At 43.0% G+C, this 27,444-nt stretch overlaps 1 protein-coding gene and 1 long non-coding RNA gene across 4 annotated transcripts in view; both read left to right on the top strand.

The window, feature by feature from the left end:
- Positions 1–13,573, top strand: part of LOC134465097 (piezo-type mechanosensitive ion channel component 2) — a 140,598-nt gene extending 127,025 nt beyond the window's left edge. For all 3 annotated transcript variants that reach the window (XM_063218542.1, XM_063218541.1, XM_063218540.1), the window contains 14 exons: positions 2,830–3,012; positions 3,623–3,938; positions 4,440–4,572; positions 5,438–5,585; positions 6,488–6,702; positions 7,025–7,183; positions 7,552–7,699; positions 8,259–8,447; positions 9,212–9,304; positions 9,571–9,737; positions 10,085–10,201; positions 10,373–10,452; positions 10,771–10,993; positions 11,738–13,573. In XM_063218542.1, the coding sequence (XP_063074612.1) occupies positions 2,830–3,012; positions 3,623–3,938; positions 4,440–4,572; positions 5,438–5,585; positions 6,488–6,702; positions 7,025–7,183; positions 7,552–7,699; positions 8,259–8,447; positions 9,212–9,304; positions 9,571–9,737; positions 10,085–10,201; positions 10,373–10,452; positions 10,771–10,993; positions 11,738–11,990 (2,424 nt within the window). In that variant the 3' untranslated portion in view covers positions 11,991–13,573. The remainder of the gene's footprint in view (positions 1–2,829; positions 3,013–3,622; positions 3,939–4,439; positions 4,573–5,437; positions 5,586–6,487; positions 6,703–7,024; positions 7,184–7,551; positions 7,700–8,258; positions 8,448–9,211; positions 9,305–9,570; positions 9,738–10,084; positions 10,202–10,372; positions 10,453–10,770; positions 10,994–11,737) is intronic.
- Positions 13,574–22,350: 8,777 nt separating this feature from the next.
- On the top strand, positions 22,351–26,061 carry LOC134466264 (uncharacterized). Its single transcript, XR_010038250.1, has 3 exons — positions 22,351–23,878; positions 24,814–24,875; positions 25,989–26,061. It is a non-coding gene; the product is annotated as an uncharacterized LOC134466264 (long non-coding RNA).
- Positions 26,062–27,444: the final 1,383 nt, after the last annotated feature.

Genomic DNA, 27,444 nt, shown 5'->3' with positions numbered 1-27,444 from the left:
ACGCAATGAAAGCATTCGACGTTTTAGAATGGCATTATTTATGGGCTGTCCTTCGTCATATGGGTTTTGGTGCCAATTACATTAATATGGTAAAAACGCTCTATGCGTCTCCTTCTGCTATGGTGATGACGGGTAACATCTGTTCGCCTTTATTTCCAGTCAGCCGTAGCTCTAGGCAAGGTTGCGTTCTTTCTCCCCTTTTGTTTGTGTTATCACTTGAACCTTTGGCACAGAAGGTGCGTCAATCATCACACACTCCTATTACTGTACATGGAACGGATCATTTTATCTCGCTTTATTGTGACGATATTTTATTGTATTTGGGAGATGTAACTAAATCCACTCCTCATGTATTATCAATATTTAATTCTTTCTCTGGCATATCAGGCTACACTATTAACAGGTCTAAATCGGCTTTACTACCGCTGAACAATTGTACGCAGCAAGTTTCACTACCAACCAATGTGCCTGTTGTTGACCAATTTAAATATTTGGGATTATCCATTTTCCCTTCATTACAAACAACCTTGGCCTTTAACTATGACAAGACACTTAAGCAGGTGGAAAGTGATTTAGCGAAATGGATATCCATTCCCAACACATTTAGTGCACGAGTCTCAATTATCAAAATGAATATCCTTCCACGAGTCAACTTCTGCAGTACCATGTTACCCTTGCCTCCCCCTGCTGGACATTGGGAGAAATTACATAGACTTTTGTGCAACTATGTGTGGAGAGGGAAGCGTCCAAGAATGAAAATATCTACACTTCAAAGACGGAAAATCTCTGGTGGTCTTGGGATCCCAAATTTTGAACACTATTTCTGGGCCGCAACTCTCCGACCTCTTTGTTCCCTGGTTTAACACGGGGAGCACAAGTGGCTTGGCGATCTTTGGAGGAAAACCTAGTTAAACCACACAGGCTTCAGGATTTCATTCATTCCAATATTCCTCTTAAAATGTGTAGATCCAAGTTTGGCACCATTGTTTCACACCTTATTGCCACTTGGAGAACCGTAGAGTCTTATTCCAAAACCCACCTGAAATATCATTCCTACCTTCCATTATTCAATAACTTTGATCTCTGTTTGGGGAAACAACCCATTTCATTTCCTCAGTGGAGTGACAAAGGGATTAATACCCTCTCAGACATTACATCAGATAATACACTAAGATCTTTTCAAGACCTAAAATCCCACTACGACCTACCTGGTACTTCTTTTTTTTTCTACCTACAAATTCGTAGTGCTCTCCGTGCATACGGGGTCCCCTGGGGAGAGAAACTAGAATGTCACCCAATACAAAATATTTGTTTATCCACCAAAGACCTGATTTCTAATCTCTATACCTATATTGCCAAATGTGTGGAAAAGCCTTTACACGTTGATGCTCTTTGGAGCCGTGACTTGTCTATCACACCTTCCACAATCAACTGGACAACAGTCTGGGCAAAGACAGTTCTATCATCTCGTAACCCTAACCACCAGATGATTCATTATAACTTCATTCACAGACTCTATACCACCCCTCTTAAATTATTTCACATGAAAAGAAAACAATCACCCACATGCGAGCTGTGCTCTGGAGCCACAGGAACATTTCTACATATGGTCTGGGATTGCCCTGGGGTACAAATGTTTTGGGAAATGGTTTCTCAAAAGATGTCTCCTATTCTTAACCACACCATCCCTTGCTCCCCAAGGATTATGTTACTAAATGATTTTAGTGAGCTGGACATTTCCCTGGTGCAGCAACGCTGGCTCTTGGTAGCCCTAACTGCCGCTAAAAAATAATTGCACAAAGATGGAAAACTCCTCATGCTTTCTCAACATTGGATTAATACAGCCATACACCTGGCTAAACTCGAAAAATCTGTGGCCAGTATGCACGGTGCTCTGAGGAAGAACATCAATGAGTGGTCATCTTTTATAAGCAGGATGCTGGGATGATGGCTTGTTCTTTTTCATCTTCTTATTCTCCTCTACTATCCCCTTATGTTGAGCTGGTTTTTCTAGAACTGGGTGAGCGAGCTGGGAATGAGACCTGTGTGTGTGTGTGTGTGTGGGTGTGTGTGTTTGTGTGTGTGTGTGTGTGTGTGTGTGGGGGGGGGGGGGGGGTGGGGGGGGCGGGGGGGGGGGGGGGGGTAGATGTTGATTGTTGTCCATGATCGTTGTCTTGTTTTGTTTTTCTGTTGTATTAAAAACATAATAAAAAATTGATCACAAAAAAAAAAAAAAAAACATTCAGTGCAATAACCTGTAACAGCATTCCGCTCAACTCTGCAACCATACAAGGACAGGCAAACATACAGAAGGAGAGATGCTATCAATTCATTGTGATTCAGGATCACTTGTACCAGTGCCTGAGTAATTGATAGTCTTGGCAAGGTGTTTTGCAGGGTTTTATTTCATGCTTCACCGGTATGTACACACACAATGTCAATTTCTACAGTGGACATTTAGCCCGGACAATCAGTCTCAATTTTACCTGATCTCATAAAGCTGTGCCATGCATAAAAACCTCAAACACTGCACCTTTTACAGTAAGCATGCGTCATTACTGCTGCTCTCAGGCAAATCTGAGGTTAACATAATTTAGCACATATGGACATTTTATTACACTCATTATTATTATCACTTTGTCCTTAGTCGTTCCCTCTCAACACTTGCAGACACATCCATTTATTTTGCTCGGCATCAAGACAATGACTATTATATAAGTAGATGCCACACTGTCCTTGGTTGTAAAACATTATGTGCAGTAATTAGTCCAATTTCACTCCAATGACACTTGCTCTTCATATTCCTGCTCTCATCTCTGGCCTTCACAGGTGACGATTGTAGTGAAGTACTTCTTCCAGTTTGGCTTCTTCCCGTTCAACAAAAACCTGGCGATGAACAAGAACAAGCCGTACCACCCGCCCAACATCATCGGCACGGAGAAGAAGGAAGGCTACGTGCACTACGACCTGGTGCAGCTCCTGGTGCTCTTCTTCCATCGCTCCATTCTGAAGGTAATGCTTGGCCTTACTGTGCTCTTAAAGCAACAGCAATGGCACTTTTTGACCCACGGTCAGCCTCAGGTTTTATATTTCCATTGCCGAGTTCAACACCAAGCTTTTATAAATAATAAATAAAATGAAAGCCCATTGGGAAACTCCAACTCCCATTGTCATTGTGACACAGCACACAAGCGAACACTGCATACAACGAAATTACATTTATGCCTCACCCGTGCAAGGGGGCAGCCCTCAATGGCGCCCCAAGGGAGCAGTGCAGCGGGACGGTACCATGCTCAGGGTACCTCAGTCATGGAGGAGGATGGGGGAGAGCACTGGTTGATTACTCCCCCCACCAACCTGGCGGGTCAGAAGTCAAACCGGCAACCTTTAGGCTACAAGTCTGACGCCCTAACCGCTTACCCACGACTGCCCTTTAGGAGGATTTACGTGGATGTGAAATCTTAACAATTGATTCGTACTATGATATTAATAACTGGGGAAAATATATCACCGTATACCTTGTAGTTTTGACCTGTGTTTGACATACTGTAACTGTAACAGCTGTCTTGTTAACATGGTCACTTATGTCAAGTACACTCTGTTGCACCTGTGATGTCATCAGTGCCACGGCCTATGGGATGATGACGACCCTAGGCCACCTCCCACAAAGGACAAGGGTCTTCATCGTGACGAGTCGGAAGACGAGGAGAAGGTGTTATCTGAAAAGGCGTCCTCAGGTTCCATCCACTCCCGCTCCCAGCAGGACCGTAAGAGCTCCGTCGGCTCCATGAGGTCCATCAACTTTGGCACGTCCGTGGACTCCGCGCAGGTGCAGGTACAGGTGCGCACACCTGAGCAGCGCACCTATCAGAGGAGGCGTAAGAGCTCCAGTGGCGCCTCACACCTGTCCAGGCACTCCTCCCTGCGCTCCAAAAGAGGTGAGAGACCTTGGAGGGTCAGGACCAAAGACCTGTCAGACCTGTCACCTTATATTATGTCATTTTTGTGGGCAGTGTGATTGTGAAAGCTTGATATTTTGGCAGCTCCCTGTTCTGACATTTTAATCAGATATGGGGTGGCATGGGGACAGTGGTATTTATAACCCTGTTAACTAAGCATTAGTAATCAATCAATCAATCAAGAGTTTATTGTCATTGTCAAAAAGGCAACGAAATTGTGTTTCGGGTACAATACTTAGTAGCAGCAAAAACTAATACAAAGTTTAGTACTCCTGGGACCGCTGCGCACTGCGCGCATCCACCATCACCATCATCATTAGTTCAAGGCATAGACAAATATTTTGATTGAATCAAAAGAGACGAAAAAAAATGGCTGCACTCAGAGCAATTCATAAAATAATGCAAGAATGATGTTAACTGTACTCTGTGGCTATGGGGCTTTCAGTGTGGGGTAATGCTATACTATGGTCCTGCTTGCAGGCAGCACCAGCACACGCAATAGCAGTAAGAAGGATGGAAGTGAGCCTGAGGTCCATCAGAAGACGCGGAAGGAGATGATCATAGAGAAGATCAAAGAGCAACTCATAAAGGTCAAGATCTTCCTTCTCAAGAGGTGAGTCAAGTCCACATGCCTTGCTTCATAATACATAACACATTACTCTACGCCTCACCCATTGCCATTCTGGTAACGATAAACTTAAAACAAGTGCTGTGTGAACCATGAACTGTTTGAGATATTACTATCTGGTAAACCGTATAGAAGCTTGAAAGCTCACACTACCAGACTCCGAAGTAGCTTCTTTCATCAAGCAGTTAGATTGCTGAACTCATGCTGAAGACAACAAGGCACTTTCTTTGCACTTTTTCCAACCCCCCCTCCCTTCTCTTTTTTCTTTTTAATCTTTTTGAGGACACAAAAACCCAACACGTAACACAAAGACGTAATAAACAAATCTTGAATCTTGAATCATAACTTGTTTAGCATAACTTGTCCCTCAGTGCATAAACATAATGCGATTTACTTTATTCTGTTCAATGTTTGGAGGTTTTGAAAAAAAAAATTGGGCCAGTTAAATGTTCTTAAATCACAGCTGCCCATGCTATGTTCGATACTCCAACAGTCTTATAATGGAAACACATTGTTAGTTCTTGGCCTGAACCTTCAAGGTCACATGGGCATGAGGTACTTATATAGTTGTATATAGTTAAAGAAGTATTCCTTCAGATGTAAATCCAACACTAGTAATGTGATATTACATTGTTTCGACTATGTAATCTCATTCTAGTAGAGTTGCTTTGACATCTGCAAGAGTACTTCTACTTCTAATTTATGCAACTCTGGTACTTACTGCTTGATTTCTTTGTAGTTTCCAACGTTAGGTAATATATCATGTAAAAGGAATGAATCATACATTGTTCTTGGTGACAGTTTAATAAAGAGAATAAATGTTTTACTCTTGTATCATTCTTTTCCCTAGATTTATGGAGATCTACCTGCCCATTCGCCAGTTTTTCTACAACCTCATCCATCCAGAGTACAGTGCTGTGACAGACGTTTATGTGATGATGTTCCTGGCAGAGACTGTGAACTTCATCATTATTGTGTTTAACTTCACGGCTTTTGGAGTAAGTTTTCAACACTCAACTTATTTTTTTCATATCCGAAAAACCTTCAGGCACACAGGACTTATAAATGCCCTGTGTGCTAAAAAATGGTTTGTGCTTTCAGCTGACCAAACTTCAAATTTATCACAGTTTGCATGCTTCTCTGTTTGTTCTGGCTGATTTCCCTAACAGTTTGAAATGAATTGGACAGACCTGACCATGTTTCCTGCTAGGAATAAGATGTATACATTTTGTAGGCCCAATGTATTACAGAAAGTAGTACCCATGTAGCCCCTGTAGACAATTCTGTATGGCATTGGTTCCCAAACTGGGGGTGGGGACCCCTAGCCTAGGGGGTTGGAGGAGGTCCTGCAGGGAGGTTGCGGAGAGAAGGGAATACTTAAATAACACCTATAGGGCTGTAACAATATTGTATCGAACCAAGAAATCGCGATACGCAGAGTCACAACACTGCATCTCCGTACATGACAGCAGTATCGTGATGTGCCCTTTCAAAGTTATGTCAGTCCAGAAAACAACTGGCCTAAGTGAAAAATTGTGCAAATTCATTGATTTAAAAAGATACCTTTAAAAATCGTGTGGAGTATCGAATTCTAAGTAAAAAAACAGGATAATCAGAATTGTGAGTTTAGTGTATCGTTACAGCCCTAATACAGTACATGTCTATGACGGCAACATCTAGCTACATTAGTGGACAAAAATGTTTCGCGTTTGGAATATGATGTGGGAGGGGGGTCGCGGAAATATTCGTAGATACAAAAGGGTCACAGCATAAAAGCAATGTTGTTATGATGTAAATGAGTGTTTTCTAGACTGAATAGGCCCGTCGATGGACCCATCTGCAGTAAGGTAAGATGCTATTGTATTCCATATCTCACCTTGGTATCGTCTACCCCTCGCAGAAACACACAGGTGGAGCTGACATCGCCTCCTCCCTGTCTGAGGACCAGGTGCCTGGTGCTTTCCTGGTCATGGTTCTAATCCAGTTCGGCACCATGGTGGTGGATCGGGCCCTGTACCTCAAGAAGACGGTTATGGGCAAGGTCATATTCCAGGTCGTCCTGGTGTTCGGGATCCATTTCTGGATGTTTTTCCTCCTTCCTGGAGTGACGGAAAGGTCCAGTATTTTTACCAATTCAACTAGCTAACCCATCCCAGTCGTTTGACTTCATTTAGTCATATTGTCCACATATTGCCATATTGTTACTGGCCATTGATCACATGGAGATCAAACATTCTACATCCTGAGCTGTGCTTTCTTAACCTTTTGAAGCTAGAAATGCAACATAGATGGCCAACATGTATTATGACAAGCACTGTGTTGAATTAAATAACAACACTATAACAAAATATCATTATTATGACACAGTCCATAGAGACTATATGCACTGTTGCAACAGTTTTTTGATTGGTCAAGTCTGCCATTGTGTCTCCTCCAGGCGTTTCAGTGATAATCGGGTGGCTCAGGTATGGTACTTTGTGAAGTGTATCTACTTTGGCCTGTCAGCCTATCAGATCCGCTGTGGCTACCCCACCAGGGTGCTGGGGAACTTCCTCACCAAGAGCTACAACTACGTGAACCTGTTCCTCTTCCAAGGGTGAGTTCCAAGGGTGGCCACGGCAGCTCATATTACCTCCGCCGAGCAGGTTATGTGATCATCTGAGCTGTGTGTTTGTATGGAAAGAAAGTAGTCACCGTAGCATCTCCAGATGTGGAAGTTTACTTGTTTTATTGGGCAAGTGTCAAGACTAACGTTGAAGAAGACGTGAGAACGTCAAAACGTTAGTCTTGGCAGTTGCCCAATAAAACCAGAGGGCGGAGGGGAGCTGTCTGAGCACTTGTTACCGGATGGTGTAAAATAAAAATAGAAGTACTGTAAATTGCTGCAAATTGCTGCAACAATACCTTTTGCTACGTTCATACCTTCACTCCACTCTACATATCTTTTGACATGCTTCTCTTCAGGTTCCGGTTGATTCCATTCCTGACGGAGTTGCGAGCGGTGATGGACTGGGTGTGGACGGACACCACCCTCAGCCTGTCCAGCTGGATCTGCGTGGAGGACATCTACGCCCACATATTCGTGCTCAAGTGCTGGAGAGAGTCTGAGAAGGTACAGTAGCAAACTCACACCAGCTAGCTATGTCCACACAGCTGACTCTGATGGAGATGTATTAATGCTATCTATGCTATGGTTAATTGTTAATTGGTTGAGTTTGTTGAGTAGGTTTGTGTGTTGTGTGTCTTCTCTCATCTGTGGGCATACTGTATGTGTTTGTGTACCAACTATCTCTGTCTGTCTACCTTCTGCAGTACTACACTCAGTGTGTGTGTGTGTGTGTGTGTGTGTGTGTGTGTGTGTGTGTGTGTGTGTGTGTGTGTGTGTGTGTGTGTGTGTGTGTGTGTGTGTGTGTGTGTGTGTGTGTGTGTGTGTGTGTGTGTGTGTGTGTGTGTGTGTACGTGCGTGCTTGCGTGCACACGCGCATGCGTGCCTGCGTGTGTTCTTGCTGTTTCTAATACAACGCATGTGCATAGTATATGAACTGAATTGAGTGTGTTTGTATACGGTACGGTATCTCCCACCTTCAGTGCTACCCCCAGCCACAACGTTATCCAGCAGGTGTGTGTATATGAACTGAATTGAGTGTGTTTCTATATCTCCCTATCTTCAGCGTTATCCCCAACCCAGAGGCCAGAAGAAGAAGAAGGTGGTGAAGTATGGCATGGGGGGCATGATCGTCATGCTGCTCATCTGCATCGTCTGGTTCCCGCTGCTCTTCATGTCCCTTGTCAAGTCCATGGCCGGCGTCGTCAACAAACCCCTGGACGTGTCCATCAGCCTGCAGCTCGGAGGGTTTGAGGTAATATATGGCAGTAGGGTAGCCGTGGCCTAGTGGTTAGAGAGTTGGTCTTTCAATCTAGGGGTTGCCGGTTCAATCCCCCCTGACCTCTCCCTACATCTCCATCTATGGCTGAAGTGCCCTTGAGCAAGGCACCTAACCCCACATTGCTCCAGGGATTGTAACCAATACCCTGAAAAATAATAGTTGTAAGTCGCTTTGAATGAAATGAAAGCGTCAGCTGAGTGCAATGTAGTAGGGGTGGGTGGGATGATATGTATGGCGATACCTACAGTATCGTGCATCACGATTTAGTTTCTTTTTTCTGTAGAGTAACAGTTGCACTGTAGTGAATGTAAAACACGGCCTTCACAAAACTTTAGGCCTAACTGTTCATAATCATCAGGTTTCAGCTTGGAGGGTCTGAGGTAATACACTATACAGCATAAATGTTTTGAAGATATACAACAAGGCACTTTTTGTCTTGTGTTAAAAAGCTTTTAGTTAAACTGAGCTAGTTCATAGCAGAACACATTCAAATTGCCACATGTTTATTGTGAAGGGAAGGAGAGTGTGGGCAACCATTAGGATGAATGAGTGTTTCTACACCTTTCTGTCAGTTATAAACAGCCTGATCTCTCAGAATTTTGTTATAAGACATATACAGTACATATGTACATATTTTATGCCTATCTACCTTGTCACACTCTAAACCCCCTCATGATCTGTGTATCTGTGGATCTGTGTTTATTTTCCCCTTCGTTGTGCTTGCTTGTAATCTACAGCATATCTTCACCATGAGCGCCCAGCAAAATCACCTGAAGAATGTCACTGAGACTGAATACAATAAATTCCTGCGGGAATTTGGATCAAACGCAGTAAGAAAAAAAAACCTTTTTTAAACGATGTAAGAACTACTTCATATAATAGTGATCTGACATTGTAAATAGCCATAGCCATATGCACATCTGGTCAGTTTAAGGGGGAAATAGAAATGAATAAGAATTGAATAAAAAGTAGCCTAGATCCTCAGTAGGCCTATAGCACATTTCTGCCCAACTTAGGTAGACCACCGATAATCCAGGTAGTCGGTGTACAGTATGTATACGCCCGGTGTGGTCTTAGTGCTGTCTGTTCCTTATAGGACATCATGCAGTTCCTGGAGACCTACATTTACGAGGACCTGACCATAGCTCACCTGGAGGGCAGCTCCAACTCCCTGTGGACCATCAGCCCCCCCAGCAGGAAGAACCTCATGGAGGTGCTGCACGAAGACGACTTCACCATCACCATCGACTGGTCTGTGCAAAGGTGAGCCACTAGAAAACACACACACGCACACACACACACACACACACACACACACACACACACACACACACACACACACACACACACACACACACACACACACACACACAGACACACACACAGACACAGCGTGTGTGTCCATTACTTTGCAGTGTATTGTCCATTATTTCGCAGAGCAACAGGTTACCTGTACAGGTTCCATGTACTTAATCAGGGGAAATTATTTTTTTTAGAAAAAAAATGATATTGAGGTGTGCATTGCACTCTGGGAAATGTATGCATTCAGGTAAAAGAAGGGTTGTTTTGATGGCATGATGGACTAAGCAGTTGGATGTTTTTCCACCCAGGAACCTTACATTAGGGGCCAAGGCGGAGGTAGCCAGCGGCAAGTTCGTGAAAAACCTGGCGAATGACACAAGGAACGCACTGGTGGAGCTGCTCAACGGCACCAGGACAAAATCAGTGTAAGTGTCTTGTGGATCACTCTTGATCTTTTTTTGTGCTTTTGTTCTTTCTGCTGTGGGGCATGATGTGTTGCTCTCAATGCTTACAGTAATTTATTTTAGTGTATATTTATATATTAAATTTATTTTACTTTTTCAATGATGTATGAATCTTATATTTGTTATCTGCAGGACAATTCCGCACATTTTCCCTCAGTATCTAAGAGCTCCAAGTGATTCCAATGCTAAACCCATCGACCAGTTTTATGACGGTAAGTGCGCACATACACACGTATATACCTATTGTGTTGCCTTGTGTTTGTGGTTAGTGACTTTCAAAGCTTACAATGATTCCTATAATGCACGTGCAATGATATATCCATTGTTAATATCATTACACCAGAACAACAAAAATAAAGTCATTGAGGCCTGCTGTATCATATTAAAATAAAGCCTGGTGTTACAGACTTTATTTTTGTTGTTCCTGTTTAGTTTACTTAGTCTAGTACCTTGTGGAATTTTGACAGAGGTGTGTGTGCTTTTTCTTAGCTCCACATAATCTGATTATTCCTCTCTGCCTTTGTGCCCAGAGGAGAACTATATGGACATAACAGTGAACCTGAGGAGGCCTGAGTCGAAATCGAAATCCAACCAAACGAAAGCGGCGAATGAAACAGGGATGACCCAGGAGTGGTGGATAATAGACCAGACCTCAGGCCGCATCAGCAAAGACAAGAAGAAAGAAGGGCTGGAGTTCTATGTATTCAGTGACCAGGTCAGCCCACCCAGCGTGGGCTTCTTGGCGGGATATGGGTACGTTAAACAAAGAAAAAACACGCTCATCCATCTGAAAAATATTGCATGTAGGACTAGCAAAGTCACATGAAAACTGAATATAAAGTCTGTGGCACTAAGCTCCCCCGTATTTCAATATGTTGACGTTTCGGGAAGCATGCCCTTGACTTTATGTTCAGTTTTCATGGATATGGGTAAGGCACATTCTGTAGGCCTACGTACTGTTGCATAACCTGTAACCTGTACTGTAGCCCCTCATCATTGGGTATGCTCATGAACTGCCACTCCAAGCGCTCTGAGCACACAACAATCAGACCTCTGACTTTGAAACCGTTAATCAATTCCAAGCTTCCATTTGTTTATCAAGAGAGAAGTCTGTTTTTTCGAACTACAGTGGGTGTACAGTGTTTGATTGAATTTAGGTCAAAGACGTTTTTTTGGGCTAAGACGTCGGGTGGCGCGACGGCATCTAATGCCCATAAATTTATTAGTAATTGGTGGTTCATCTGCTGCAATAACTATGCTTCTTACAGTAGATAGTCCACTAAAAACAAAAACAAAAACAAACAAAAAAATCCACCCATACAATAATGACTGGCTGTCGTTGCGCCGCCCTGACATGTGCTACTGCTAAAACGTCATTTACCCTTTTACCAATGCACCCAATGTAAGCGCAGAGGGCATGGAAATTGCAATAGATGAATAAAATGTTTACATTTAACAAATCCTGACACACGTCCGTACTATCCCCTCTCTCAACAGGATCATGGGCCTGTACGCGTCGGTGGTGCTGGTCATCGGGAAGTTTGTGCGCGAGTTCTTCAGTGGCATCCACCACACCATCATGTTCGAGGAGCTGCCCAACGTGGACCGCATCCTCAAGCTCTGCACCGACATCTTCCTGGTGCGCGAGACCGGGGAGCTGGACCTGGAAGAGGACCTCTACTCCAAGCTGATATTCCTCTACCGCTCCCCAGAGACCATGATCAAATGGACAAGGGAGAAGACTCAGTAGACAAACTAAAAAAGGGCCCGGTGTAGGCTAGCAGCAGCGCAACAAGGCTCAGTGTAGGGGGCCTGTTCTTTCTTTTAAAAAATACTCAAAAGACGAGATGGACATCAAGCACATAAGCAAACACAAGGTTGAGGAAAAGCTTGGCCGTGATGTTGTTTGCAAAGGCTGCAGGTATTCCTCATTTGGTTTGTGCCACAGAGAAATAAATGGTTGTGTTTACAGTACACAGCTTTGTCCCAACGTGGAGGAGGGATGGTCACACTTCCTCCAGCTGCTGGGTACTTTGAAGGGCTTCCTCCGGGACTGGAGATGAACACGAGGAACAGAGCGTGGTCTCGTCTACCCTCCCCAAGTCAGACATATCCAGCCCCTACCTGGCGTATGCTTGTTTGGCCAGGGCCATGGGTTGCTGTCTGGTGTTTATTACTATGGTGACACGTCAGGCCAGCGCGGATGGCGAATAAAGATGCACTTTTCCAAAGATTATTTATTCTAGAATTGGCTCCGAGTTCTGGAACACGAACACTTAGAACAGTCACTATGGCTACAAGGACAGACTCTTAGTGATATAACAGAGGAAGAAAAAGAAGAAAAAAAACACATATATATATAAAAATATGATCTTGCCTTATTTTGTTTGTACGACTGAAAAAAAACTTGACAACGCAGTAATTACTAACACTATTTCTCAGGAAGAAAAACACTACAACATAATATCACATATCATTTCCATATGATACTACATGTGAATGTAAACATGAATAGAAATAGCTTTCCTTGTATCCTCAGTCCCCATGAGACACAAAATGCTATGTCTCTGTATGTGCACCCCCCTCTGTTACAGGTACTGGTGTCGTTTGTGCGTGTTTGACTGACTGGGTATAATGAGCTTGATGTAGTGAAATGTCAAATGGGACAAAATTGTTAAAAACCAAAGATGGACTGCAGAGTTACGTGTGTGAGTTGGTGTGGAGAAAATGAGGGTGCATTTTGTGTCTGCTCGTGTAAATATTGTCATTTTTGGGATCATTGCAATCCATGGACAGTGAAGTGGAGTGAGGAAGACATGGAGGCACAAAGGGTGGAAAGTGAAGCCACCCCAGCGAAGGACGTAACCCATTCAGAGAGAGAGATACGGGATATGCTGGAACGTCTCTCCACTGAGAGAGACAGGGCGACACTCAGTGGCCACAGTTTTCTTTCCAAAATGATCCATGTACTCCCACTTATAACCACCCAATATTAAGAAGTAGTAATACAAGGATAGAAAAAAAGGTTTTTAAAAATGCCGTTCCAAAAGTCACTTGAAATATGCATTAGTGTAAGCATGAGAACATGATTTTTGACTTGAGGCCTCTAATTACATTGCAAACCCTGTGTAGAGGGCCATAGACATATTAAAAGTGTATGGAGTAAGGTTGAACCCATGTCCCAGTATTAGCTCTTAACACCGCATGTTATCATCATTCATTTGAATTTGCTGTATGGTTTCTCTCAAACCTTTTTTTTTAAGTCATTCTTCATTCCAACAGATTTTTGATCAGCTGCATGTTGTAGCCCTAGAGCAACACCTATGAATAAAAGCAGTCATTTTTGTATGATTTGTTGCCATGTGATTTATTAGCATGTGTGTGGTATGTAATCTCTCCAGTATAGATAAACCTCCATGAAAATATGAAGTGCTCTTTCCCAAGGCACAATATATCCATTTTCCGGTAACACTTCCAAATAAGGGGCCATAATTAACAGCAAAATAGCTACAAACTAATACTTAAGTAAGGGTTAATAATCATTACTTAATGCCACATTAGACACATATTAATTGTTATTATTATATGGTTGTGACGTCATCGGTCGAATGCTCCATTCATTTCAACGGGCTCCCCAAAGTTCGCACGTCTGTTATTTTTCGATAACGGACGGGTTGGTCTATAACAGACCGCTGTCAATGGCAACAAGACTTTTCACTGCTAAAGCGACTTTTCAACAAGACTCTAATCAGCTGCTGTGATAGACAACTACTGTTGTCCTGGCTACCTAGCTGTTAGCGGTGTTCCACAACGGCACTGTTTTGTTTGCGCAGCAACAATCTTTTGACATTAAAACTATAGTAGACTTCACATTAAATAGGCCTAAAGAAATGTCCCCGCCATGTGTGAATCATTTAAGTATATCCATATAATAAGCGGGTTAACTTTCGGCGAGTCGGTCGCTTTGTGGAATAGCAGCACTTCAGAGAGAACAAGACCCCTCCGCTCCGCGTCAGGGTCTAAAGATTCTCTCTGTCGTGCTGCTATTCCACGGTAGCGACCTTCTCGCCGAACGTTAACCCTTACTTAATGCATATGTTGAACATTAGTAAGCAGTTACTTAACTATTAGATAACTATTACCTTGTAATACAAGTTAATAGCATATTATTATTTAGCTAATAGATAAGTAGACCTAAGGGCACAGTTAATAGTTAAGTAGCTATCAGGTCATACTTAACTAAGGACCAAAATTAACACTTACTTAATACAAAAGTAAGGCATAACTAATGATTAATTAATACATAAATATTGGGGTTTGGGACCCTTATATTAGAGTTGGCTGAGGATAACTAATGGTTAATTAACAGATAGATTTTGGTGTTTTGGACACTTACATTAGAGTTGGCTACGGATAACTAATGGTTAAATAATCGATAGATATTGGTGTTTGGGACCCTTATAATAGAGTTGTCTGAGCATACCTTATAGTTAAGTAATTAATCTACTGTGACATCTAGTTTAGATTTAAAAGGCAACAGGAGCCATTATATAGAAATGATTAGACGTACACTTCTCAATGATGGTGGGGTGATGAGATGTAATTTTTTCATATACCACTTATTAGTTTTAATGGTAAAAACCCTACAATAAATGCAGAACATTATGAAGAGTAATAATTTTGAAGCTAAACTAAACCATTCCTTTAAGTTAATGTTTCAGAATATTAGCTCCAAGAAGTGCAGTGCATGATGGGTACACAATCTACAGACAACAATATTTTGGTATTATTTATTCATTAGATATGCCTTTCTTTTGTATTAAGTAAGTGTTAATTTAGGTCCTTAGTTAAGTGACTTAATATCTACTTAACTATTAACTGTACCCTTACTATTAGTTCAAGAATTACATGCTATGAACTTGTGACACATGGTAAGGGGCCATATATATAAGGGGCCATAATTAACAGCAAATTAGCTATAACCAATACTTTAGTAAGGGTTAATAATCACTACTTAACGCCACATAAGACACATATTAATTGTCATTAATTCATATGTTAAACATTAGTAAACAGTTACTTAATTATTAGATAACTATTACCATGTGTCACAAGTTCATAGAATATAATTATTTAACTAATAGATAAGTAAGGGTACAGTTAATAGTTAAGTAACTATTAGGTCATACTTAACTAAGGACCTAAATTAACACTTACTTAATACAAAAGAAAGGCATATCTAATGAATAAATAATACCGAAATATTGTTGTCTGTAGGGTTCTTACCATTAAAACTAATAAGTGGTATATGAAAAAAATACATCTCATCACCCCACCATCATTGAGAGGTGTACGTCAAAGCCTTGCTATATAATGTCTCTTGTTGCCACTATTTCTGTGATTTGAACGAATGAAAACTAGATCACAGTAGATTAATTACTTAACTGTATGCTCAGCCAACTCTATTAAGGGTCCCAAACACCAATATCTATTGATTAATTAACCATTTGTTATCGGTCCGGGTTCACGCGCGACATGTGAGGCTGCGTGGTTCTCAGATGACCAGGAGCACTTAGAGTGCGTTTTAATATGCGACCTTGCCTCCTCCACTTGCCTCCTCCACTTGCTTCTCGTCATGATGACATCACTGACAACAGCATTATATTTCAATATCTTGCAAAAGCTCAATTGTAAAGTCTTTTTCTCATTTGCAATTGGGATGGTGAATGAAAAACAGTCCCTCAAAAGCTGTGGCGAGGCTGACAGCTGGAAAACTTTATAATTTTGTCCACGGAGGAGGGGCCAGGAGGCGGGACGAGGAGACAAGCACAAGTGGAGGAGGCAATGTCGCATATTGGAATGCACCCATAGGCTACTAGAATCCACAGTCCCCCCCATCAGCTCAGTTTGACAGCTGTCAGAACGTACCCAGCGAGCGGAGCATTCGGAAGGTACACTATTTACCGGTAAGCCTTCTAGCTATTTAACCCATGCCTACAGTTAGGGGCGCTGTCGAGACGAGAGCGCAGCCCATTCATTCTGAGTGTAGTCTGCAGTCCTCCGTTGGCGCCCCTACAGTGCAGTGCCACCCGGAAGAGTGGCGAGTGGAGCCTCTCGAAATTGAACTTCTCTGGGAGCGTTTTGGCAGCTGTCAAACTGAGCTGATTGGGGGATGGGGTGGGGGGGGCTGTGGATTCTACAAGTGCTCGTGGTCACCTGGATGTACGTAGGCCCTATATGTCCCACTTTTTTGTCATTTCCCTGAATTCACGAGGCAGGCTGTGAACTTTGAAGGAAGTTTCCCCGGACGATTACAAGTTCAAAACAGCGTGTTTTTCCCTTCAATACGCTGGCTTCTCGCTCACTGCCATTCATTTCGAGGCTGCCTGTGACCCTCCGAGTGCTCCGCCTCCCCATTTTGCATATGAACAGGGGGTGTTCACTCAAGGAACTAGCTACTAGCCACAACTGGCTAACCCTAACCACGGGCCAGTGCAAAATGAATGGGTGTCAATGGAGTTTTCTACATTGACAGTAAATAGAATGGACGCCAAATCAACGCTATTTGCCATTCAACGCTTTGAAGCCAGATTTGGGAACATTCCAACTTACATTCCACCTTAGCAACGCCAAACGCAGGTGCTGATTGGACAACAACAAGACTTCTAACGGTCAATCAAACCATGTTCTGATGCTCATTGGTCAATTTAACTTTTAATATCTCTCTAAAATAAAACATCACCACAAAAAATCACCACCCTGGTAAGTTGGAGAGCAAGGGGACCTACTAGTTGAGCGAAAAATGATCCCCCTGGAGTGGCATTTAAGGGAGATACAGGGTTTTATGTCTCTCATAGGAATGAATGGGATTTGGCCATTTTTTGGTCTTTTTGGGTCCAACCTTGGCTCCAACTTGGCTTCAACAATGAAATAGAATTTTGGCCTCCATTCTATTTACTCTCAATGGTTTTTTACCATTATAATTTTTGTGATTTTTAATAATTTTTTGTCCTGAAATATTAATATTAAGTTCGAAGCTAGAAATAATAAGACCCCATTTAAGTAGCGTTTCGATTATTTTGCGCCACTAGATTATTATATACTGGGTCACAAAGCTCAATTTTTATGGGACCAAACCCATAAACATTAGCATGATGCTAGCGAGTTCAGGTTGAAATCTTATAACCTGCTGTAAAACTACACACCTGAACGATTTGTCAATACAGCCTATTGTTAAACAACAGTCATAGTGCTTACCAGGAATGTTTTGTTGATAATATTTGTGACTGGAAAACGCAGTAGCAATGTATTTAGCATGGGTTCCCCTTTCCATTCCATACATTTTCCCATATGAAGGACTTAACTACGCTTTACACTTTACAAGACACTTTGCAAAGCTAACTGACTGACTACAATGGGAACCAATGAGACTGAACCTTCTCCCTGTTAGAGATTCTCTGATATGAACCGACTGCCTCAATTGGAGCCGACTGCCTCATGTCAGCGTCATCTAATAACAGAGTCACGTCACTCCCATATACCTCTGTGGACCAATCTTTCCACAGCAATGGCGGCTCTCATGGAGCCTCACGGAGCGTTAACATGGAAATCCCCATTGACTTTAGTTCTATTAGAAGTTACTTAGTTCTAGGAGGTGGCCGTAGAACACAGAAAATGTGGTAAAGGTAATGTAATTTGTTTGTACTTAATCTTTGTTTGGTATGTGATGGTTCTGTGTTAGTTTCCAACGAACAGAAGTTTACTGTTAAGAAACATTTTAATCTACGCGAATCACATCACCAACCGACTTCCTGGTCCCCGGTTTGCGCAACTCTGTTATTAGATGGCTCTGCCTCATGTGTGTATGCGCAACTCAAACGCAGGTGCTTTTAATTAGGTTCAGGTTGTCTCGGTCGGTTTTGGAAAGACGCGCTGAGTCGCACACAACAGCTTGCTGTGCTTGACTTCAATAGCCTACTTTGGAAATACTGTACTAACGTGACGCTGGGAACCTGGAGAGGGAGCTGGTAAGCACTTGTGGTTTTAATTTAGCCTACTTCGTGGTAGAACTGGTCATTTGTGGCGAGACGTAAAGTGTCATTCAAACCGCATTTGTCTCACAACAGTGTTTTGTGTGGTAGTGTTGGACAGTTTTCTTCCTTTGTTTCCCCCCCCATGTATCGTTGTAACGTTAATGGCCGGGCACAAGTTGGTGTGTCGTTCATGAACGAGCCGGTTCTTTTGAACGGCTCCCTGAAGTGAACGATGGGAACCGGATCACAGCTGGGGGAGCCACTCGACCGTTATTTCATTCATTTCTCATTCATTTTAAGCACGTGACCTCGACCAGAGTAATAAAATTTGGGAAAAAATACAATTGTTTGCCCCAAATAGGCCTAGAGGCAAAAACGGTCTTTAGAAGCAGGAGAATAATCATTTGTTGTTTGGACAAAATTACCTTGAGGAGGAGTCAAAATGTTACATTCTTAACACTGAATAAATCATTTAAAAAAGAGCCAAAAGATCCAGTTTTTTGAACGGCTCTTTGAAAGGAACGAGCCACTAAGATCCGGATCCCGAAAAAGAGCCATAAATCCCATCTCTACACGTGATGCCATTATTCACACACAATTCACAAAGGTTAGAACTTGAAAACAAAACCGAACAAAAATCCAAGCAAAATCGTGAACTTGACATTTATATTGTTTGGTCAAATGCAATGTAGGCTATCAGCAGTGTTGCCAGATGTGTCTGACCAAATCCCGCCCAAAAGGTTCTCAAAAACCGCCAAAATGCGCTAAATTCCGCCCAAATTCAACAAATTACATTGACTTTTATGGGCCCAAAACGGCTTAAAAAACCGCCAAATGGCCAATTTTTCCCATTTTTGCCCGCCGACGCTCATCCCAAGTAGCCCAATTGGGCGGGCACCCGCCCAATCTGGCAACACTGGCTATCAGCATATTACATAATCGCCTACGCAAAGCAACTCGATATTGACAATTTAGTCTAGAAGCTTGCAATTGTTTTCAGTCCAGAAGGTCCCGTTATTGCAATCGAGCCATGGCCCTATTGGAAGCATTAGCCTATGTTTGGGAATGAACCTACATGTATTTTTTTGTAGGTGGACAAAATAATTTGGCCTAATAAAAAAATATCCTCGTTATCAACATATTACGCCTAAATGCCATAATAGCCTACTCCATGTAACTTTATCGATGCAATTTTATTTAACTGTTATTCTAACAGTTAGCAGTGTGTCATTGGTTTACTGGTAGTCCAGTTATTGAAAATGAGGCATATTAGAACCATGGTGTTTGAGATTTAAAGTAATGTTTTTATATGTGGACAAAATACAAGTATTATAATAAATAATATATAATAAACCAATAAAGTTGATGCATGATGCATGCCACCGACCTCAGCTCTAGTTCACGAGTAGGCTATACGCACAACCCAAACAGGCCCGTTTCTAGGATTTTGGGGCCCCTAGGCAAAGGGGTTGTCGGGAGCCCTAGGGGACGGGGACGGGTAGGAGCCTGACAGGGCAGAGACCGCGCCAGAATTTCTGTTTCGGATGGGCCAGACCATTTTTGGATGGCACTTCAGTCATGGTCACATAGCCTACCATTACAACATCATGTCACAATCCATGTAAACCTAATGGGACAAACAGGAATTTGCCTCATACCTACACAGTGTTGTTTAGGCTATGTACTGTAGGGCACATGAATGAAGGGCAACGAAGGCATAACGAGCAAGCATACACCAGCATTTCCTGTGAGGAAATGCAATCTAGTTATTATGATAACTTATCCCTACAGTTCATTTTATGAAACTTCATGAATAAGACCTGGGCAAATACAGCCCATTCAATTCAATAGGCTCACACTTTCTCATGTAGGCTAATTGAATGTCCTGTTGTTTACTGTAACCTGGCCTATCTCACATGAGAGTAGGCCTGGCTATGGCCCAATCAGGTTTTTTGACCCTACCACCAAAATCATGATCTGCCAATCACAAATAAAGAATTAGGTCAAATCTTTCCAACCACTTTTAAAATCTAACCGAGGGTGCACTATTTCTGCAAAAAGAACTATTGACTCATAAAACAGTACAGTCCAGAAATCTAAGGCTGAGAAACTAATGAACAGGCACAGTGGGGGGGATATGATATTGGTAAGCAAGAATTCTGTAACCATGGCAAGGGGGGTCTGCCCCAGACGATATTAAAAAAAAAAAAAAAAAAAAAAACGCTCTCAAATGGTGGATTTTTAAGAAGACAACCTCCCTGCTACTACTCAGTCATTTTTCTACCACACTGCGTTTCGTATTGCATCCACCATGCATTTGAAAATAATACAATCCAAACACAACACAAAAAGTTGTGTTGTAATAGCCTTCCGCGTACAGCAACAATTCACATTTAATGCATTAAACAATAAGCTAACTGCACATCACCGCATCGCAGTCATCATTCCAGAAGGGGTGTGTTCTGGACCAGGTAATAGAAATGAAATCAAACGTGGCCACGAATAGCCTATAGCGACCAAGAATAACCACCTGCGTTAGGCCTACTCCATGGTTTCAATTACAGGCTCCCAGTGCCCTTACCTTGCGTTGTCTTGACCGCAGAATGTATCCCAACCTCTCACTGTAACCACACGTTTCCACAATTATAGTCCCAAGTTCCAGCTTGTAGTCCACATAATAGCAAGAAAGGGACTATTGTGCTACAATTTAGCTATCCCACTCAGCTCACTTGTGTTGACTCATGTTATCCGAAATATTGGTCATATGCATGCACATTGTTCATTCGTTTCTTCTTGCATTTGTCAACATCCAAAACAGTTCCGTGTCGAGAAACGGCGCGTTAGTGAACAATCTCTTGACATTTGCCCAGTGCTTTACAGCACTTCACAGACTGATAATACACTGTAAATGAAGCATCTCGCCATCTACTGTGCGATGTCAACTGGGCTGGGACAGTTTGGTTGCAGTACAGAGAGTAATGCTGTCTTCGAGAGTAACTCTTATTATAAAAGCAACTGTCTGGAGCCAAAAAAATAAAAATGTATACTGGCGTCTGTGCAACATTCACGGAGAGAGATTATGTCGCTTCATTTTCAGTTTGTATTTGTGCTGGATTTGACGCTTTCTCTGATGCCAACCAACTGGAAGGGGGGGCCCCTCCAGCTGGGAGTACTTTGACTAAACTTGTCATTGCGCCTTATCTTTCGGCACTTGACTTGACGCTGTCGCTGATGCAAACCAATTGGAAGGGGGGGCCCCTCAAGCAGGGGGTATTAGGGAGGCGCTGTTGCTTCCCTCGCAGCAGAGCCATTCATACAGATGACCGTGTCTTATTATAAAGCTGTTTAAAATCTTCATTGCTGTTGAATACATAACCTGTCGTCCTTGGGGGCCCCTCCTAGTCGGGGGCCCTAGGCAACTGCCCACGTTGCTTACCTTAACGCAACGGGCCTGAACCCAAATCCCGTCCATCCGGGCCGACACGGTGTGAAACTAGTGAGTCCTGGCACAGGTGGCATTTCGTTTCAAATGGTTTCAAATTGCTTTTTTTGTACTGCAGAATTGCTGAATTGCTGTTTGGTAGCCTGGACCTTACGTTCTCTGTAGTCAAAAGTGGTGTGTAGTCAAAAGATTGTGTGCCAGCAGTGCGGAAACGTGAGGATAGGCCTATGTCCATACAACCATTCATTCTGAGCGCTGCTGTCATTTCACCTGGTTGACCTCATGTTTTCAGATGTGTCCTATTATCTCTAGAAGGCGGTCTGCCGGTCCGTCTGAAATGCTTTCTTAAACTTGTAAGTAATTCCCTCCTGTGTCCACAAGATGGCAATGCATAGGCGGACGCATCTTTGTCCGCCTGTCGGACTTGTTTTGTCTTGTAGTGACGTGGGGCTTATTGACCATTAAGCCGCATGCAATGTGGCTCGGGAGTTTTTACTTGGTGTAGGCTATGCGCAGTAGCGCGGAAAGTGTCTGTATTGCAGGTGATGTAGTGATCTCCGTGTGGGTGTGTGAATGTTTAAATGCAGTGTATTTAATTATTTTATTTTGTGTTTTATATGTTTAAAGGTTTCTGGCCTGCTGTTCTACAATTACTCCATCTGTTACCACTACTTCAAGACAACTACTTCAAAACATCAACGTCAGTGACCTCAATAAAAAAGACAAGACGAGTGGAATACTACTACTACTACTACTGTCTGTGTACAGTCCTCTTTCAAGTGTGGAAACCCAGTGCTGACATAGACTTGACAGTGAGAAACTTCTACAGTGAATAACCACCAGACTGGAAAACCAATGCACTATTGGAAACTGCTGAGTGCCAATGCATCATCGCCGCACCAGTGAGCCGCAGTGGACCACCATCTAAAGAGTGCATCACGCCGTTGACCCGTGTACAGCCTTCTGCTGCCAGTGACCAAGACTCAAAGACTCTACTCACACCACAACCCAACAGAGAGAAGACACTTCACCTGGAGGCCTGGAGGATAAAGCTTGAAGAAAAGAAGAAGGAAAAAAAACAAGCTCGAAGGAAAAAAAGGACAAAAAAGCTTCCACCTCCCAGAAAAAAGGGTTCAGATGAAGGTTCTGCCTCCCCCTTCATATCCTCTCTTGACATTTAGGATCCTTTTAGCTGCTCTCCATGTCTAGAAACTGTCCTGATCAGCTGCCTTGGACTGCTGAAGTGCCTTTCGTCCAATAGATCTTGGACTGCTGCTACTGTGGGTGGAGGAGTTCTGGACTTGGACTGTGCGTTGTCCCGGACTGCAATTGGGTGTTGTGCCTTCAGTCGACTTTGAGTATGAGTACTGCAGTGAACGTTTTCCTCTGCATTAGCGACACTGTCTCTTGCTTGTAACGCAGGGTCTTGTACTGGCTTTGTTGACCACTGAAGGAACTGTGCACTGTTGTGCTTTCAGTTAGGTCTTCGGGACTGGCCTGATGATGTCTGCAATGTTCAGAGAGAACCTGTATCACCAATCTCAGTAGAGTAGAGTAGAGTAGAGCAGAGTAGAGTATATTAGAGTAGAGTTGTAGAGGCTTGGCTTAGGTTAGTGGCTCTGGTGTTACAGGTGCTTTGGATGGCGGAGGCATTGTCATGCGCAGGGCCTGTCCTGATGCCTGGCTGGAGGTTGCTCCACGGTTCCTTCGGCTACCTTGAGGTGGGTGGCCAACCGGGTCAGTGGAATGCCTTGCTGCGCAGGTGGGAGGTGGTCTCACTGTGTGGAGAAGGGCGTTCACTGCAGTGCTTGTCCGGACTCAGCTGGGGGCAAGGCACCCGGTTGCAGTCTGGGGTGGCGTGTGGGCCAGCTCCGGGGCTCCACTGCCAACAGTGGCAGTGGTCCAAGAACCGTTGGGCGAAGGGTGCTTCGGCCGTCTGGGAAGGCTGTTTGGGGCAGTTGCATGGACATGGAAACCGGCTGAGGGATTCCTGAGTGTCGGGAGGGGAATGGGGGCAGTGCCACGCCGGGCCTCCAGGGGAGATGGGACTACCAGGACCTCCCAGACCCACAGACAGGGTTTACTGCCGCAGCGTGTGCGTGTACACCGGATCTCAGAAGGGAGGTGGGACTGCCATGATCTCCTGGATGCACAGAAGAAAGAGTGGGTACACAACATGCAGTAAGACCCTGTTGTTTACACGTATATTGATATTTTTGGAACGCATTTGTCTCTTTTTTGCACATGAACAGAGCTTCAATTCCCTAAAATAGTTTTTTAGAGTTTTAGTGGAGATTTCTAAGGTACACCTGTCAGTAGGGTGTGTTTCATTTGATCGACATACTGTTAATATATGAAGAGCTCTTTTCCAAAATGAGATATATCCATTTTATAGAATGTTGGGAAATTGACATTTTTGTATTGGGCATTCCATTGAATTGCATTGCAAAATGCATTTTACAGAGGTTAAAAAAGTATGTTCCCAAAGCATTTGAATGGTAAGAATTCACACATAGATCATAGGACTACTGAACCGTCCATTCCAATATTAAAATGCAAAAAGTCAAAAATGGTGTATATAGCGTTTTGGAAAAGAGCTCTTCATATGTAAGAAGATAAAATAAATATTTGCTTTTAAAAATATCTGCATATGTACGTGTAATCAAAACATGAAACATGTGAAACACACACACACACACACACACACGCACACACACACTTAAAACCAGCCCGAATGCTGGACTAATGCATACACTCAAAATAAGAAATAAAGTCCGCAACACCAGGGCTTTCATCAACCTTTTATTATTTTGATGGCCCTTGATCAGACCTAATATGAAATTAAGCTTTGGTACTGTGGCATTATTGGATTGTATTTATTTCAGTACTGTACAACATCTTCCTGTGGAAATCTGACTTGTCACTGATGGAACAAACTAATTTGCCATCTATTTTTTCTAATACCATTCTAGTACCTGTACCTCTTGATGCCATTTAGTGTTTCATGCCATCGTCAGTCCTTCTTGTGTGATGCCATCTGCAGCACACTGTTCATTGTGTGTGTGTCTGTGTCTGTCTGTCTGTCTCTGTGACTTCAGGGCTTCGTCAGGAGTGTAGGTGACACTGGACCACTGGAAGAGGCGAATGACCAGGCCCTGCAGTCAGTATACACACACATTTGTACACACACACACACACACACACACACACACACACACACACACACACACTGAGTAATGTGTGACATGCAGGGACTGATGAGTTGCACTGTACACACGTACAGTATATGCACACCCACACACAGCAGTTAATGCTCCAGAGAAATGTATAATCCATTCAGAAATCATGTCCTTGATAAAGTTTCTGTATCTGCATTTTCTGTATCTTTCCCTTCTCCCCTGTATATTTTCACTATGTTTATTTAACTTGTAATGCAACAAGCGTAGGATATTGTTATACCTGTCTATAATATTGTGTCAGCAGGGTGCAAGAGCCTTAGCTACATCACAGAATGCACAAAAATATTTAATAGAAGTGGACTTTTTTTACTTAAAACATGTATTAATAATGCTCATGTGTGTGGTTGGGGGGGGTGGGGTGATCTGGAATAGACAGAGTTAGAGATAGCCTGATGTTAGCAATATTTTAGAGTCTATTGGTGAAGAGATTTTCTTTCTAACTAAAGCTGGGCTTACACTGTGCGACTTTTGCCCCGATTTTGCCCTGATTTGGCACTCGCGCGACTCTTTGGGAGTCGGGCCGATTTCTTGCTCAATCGCAGGTCAATCGTGAGTCTCGCATCGTGCAGTGTACATGGGGTAACGACAAGCGATTTCGCCTCACGATAGTGCAATCGCGGGGTCGCAAGAAAATCAAAACGGTTTGATATCCAGGTCGTGGCTCGTGCGTAAATCGCACAGTTAAAGCAGTGCTACAACCCGATTTGACACTTCACATGCACAAATTAATAGGGCCGTGCGATTTGCTGTTGAGCGTGACCTCATCTCCACCTCAGGTGCGCAGGTTCCCTCCTCTGCATACCGGGGAAACATGCCTGTCGCGTCGCGCAGTGGAAGCATTTGGCTCGCATCCGACTGTCGGCTCGTATAGTGTGAGGGCGTGAGTCGTGAGATGTGAACTTTTAAATAGTGAAATTCCACCGTGCAGTGTGAGCAGGAGCTTAATACCCACGAGCAAAAATATCGTACAGTGTATGCCCGGCTTAACTTTAGAGATTTTTCTGTTGTCCAATTAATCCCCATCTCGCCCCCAGGCTGATCAAGGGCCTAAAGGCGCACAGGGAGCCAAAGGGGTCAAAGGAGAAGAGGGACCCGCAGGACAACGGGTAGGGATGGCCATTTTGTTTGTGTCAATTGGCACATTCGTGATGGTGTATGGCACATTCTGCGAGAATCTGTGCAGCTCACAAAATAAGACATTTTGAATACATTGGCCCTCATTTATCAAACTTGCGTAGAAACCATCGCAGAAATGAGCGCAGATCTTGTCGTACGACGAAGCTCACATGAGATTTACTAAACATGTGTACCTCTCCAATCCCATCGTAAGAGTGAGCGACTGTTGATAAATCCAGCGTCTGAAAACCATCGTAATTAGAATAATAACGCCTTCTCTACAACGGCGGGAAGGAGACCGCACCCCTGAGTTTGAGACATGGAGAGACGCAAACCGGCTAAAACATCTACGTTTGCTGTTGATGGACAGCTTGAAATTAGGCTTCACGCGAGGTAGACAACAAAATAACATGTGTAAATAGGCCTAATCAACAGCAGCAGTCAACAGTGTTTCGGTTCTCAATATGGAAGGGGTAGGCCAAGAGATTGATTTCCAAATAGTTACAATGAAATCCAAACTTGTTGGCCGTTGGGCCTACTTCAGGCGACTCTTGCATAGAGACAAGGAGTAGTATGGTGTTTATTAATTTAAAAACCCTTCATTTTAACTGCGGTACATAACTAAAAACGTCAACCGGTTTCAACCTCACAGGGTCTTCATCAGGGCGTGACGAGAGAGTTCATTTGCGTGACCTTTTATCAGTTCAAATGGTCACATGATGGTTCCGGTAGGGTACATGGATATTGTAATTTTCAGTGAATGTATGAAAGCACATTGATATAAACACTGCAATAGAAAAGTATAATATTAAAGAATAATAAAGTATAATAAAGCGTGATATTGCGCATGGGTTACCTAGCGATTAAAGAGTAGCCTACTCAAATGCATGTACATATTCAGACATATCAGGCATCAATTTTAAGTCAATAAAAAGGAGGGTCATCCATACTCATTGTGGTCATTCAGTCATTACAAAAAAGGTCTAAAATCAATTTCCTCATTGAGGCCTGGGTAATTCATTGCATCCAAAGTATGAATCCAGAATGTTTCCTTTTGTAATAATGTTTTGAGGCGGTCACCCCCCCCTAGGGGCCGTAGGGATGTGTTCCAGGGCTTCAACTTTTAGTGCCCTGGGATCATTGTTGTGCGCGCTCTGGAAATGTCTTGCCATCGGGTAGTCCTCATTGTTGGTGCGTATTGCGTACTTGTGTTCGGCTACTCTTTCCTTCAGGCGCCTCTTTGTACGGCCAACGTAAAAACAATTGCAAGGGCAAGAGAGACGATATACTATATGCGTCGTGTTGCAGTTCACAAAGTGTTTGCATTTGTAAACGTGTTTAGTTTTAAAGTCAGTCCATTCCTTGTGTTGCACA

Source organism: Engraulis encrasicolus, chromosome 16, assembly GCF_034702125.1.
Source record: "Engraulis encrasicolus isolate BLACKSEA-1 chromosome 16, IST_EnEncr_1.0, whole genome shotgun sequence".
NCBI lineage: Eukaryota > Metazoa > Chordata > Actinopteri > Clupeiformes > Engraulidae > Engraulis > Engraulis encrasicolus.
The sequence above is the reverse complement of the archived record's forward strand: the minus strand, read 5'-3'. Positions and strand labels throughout refer to the sequence as shown.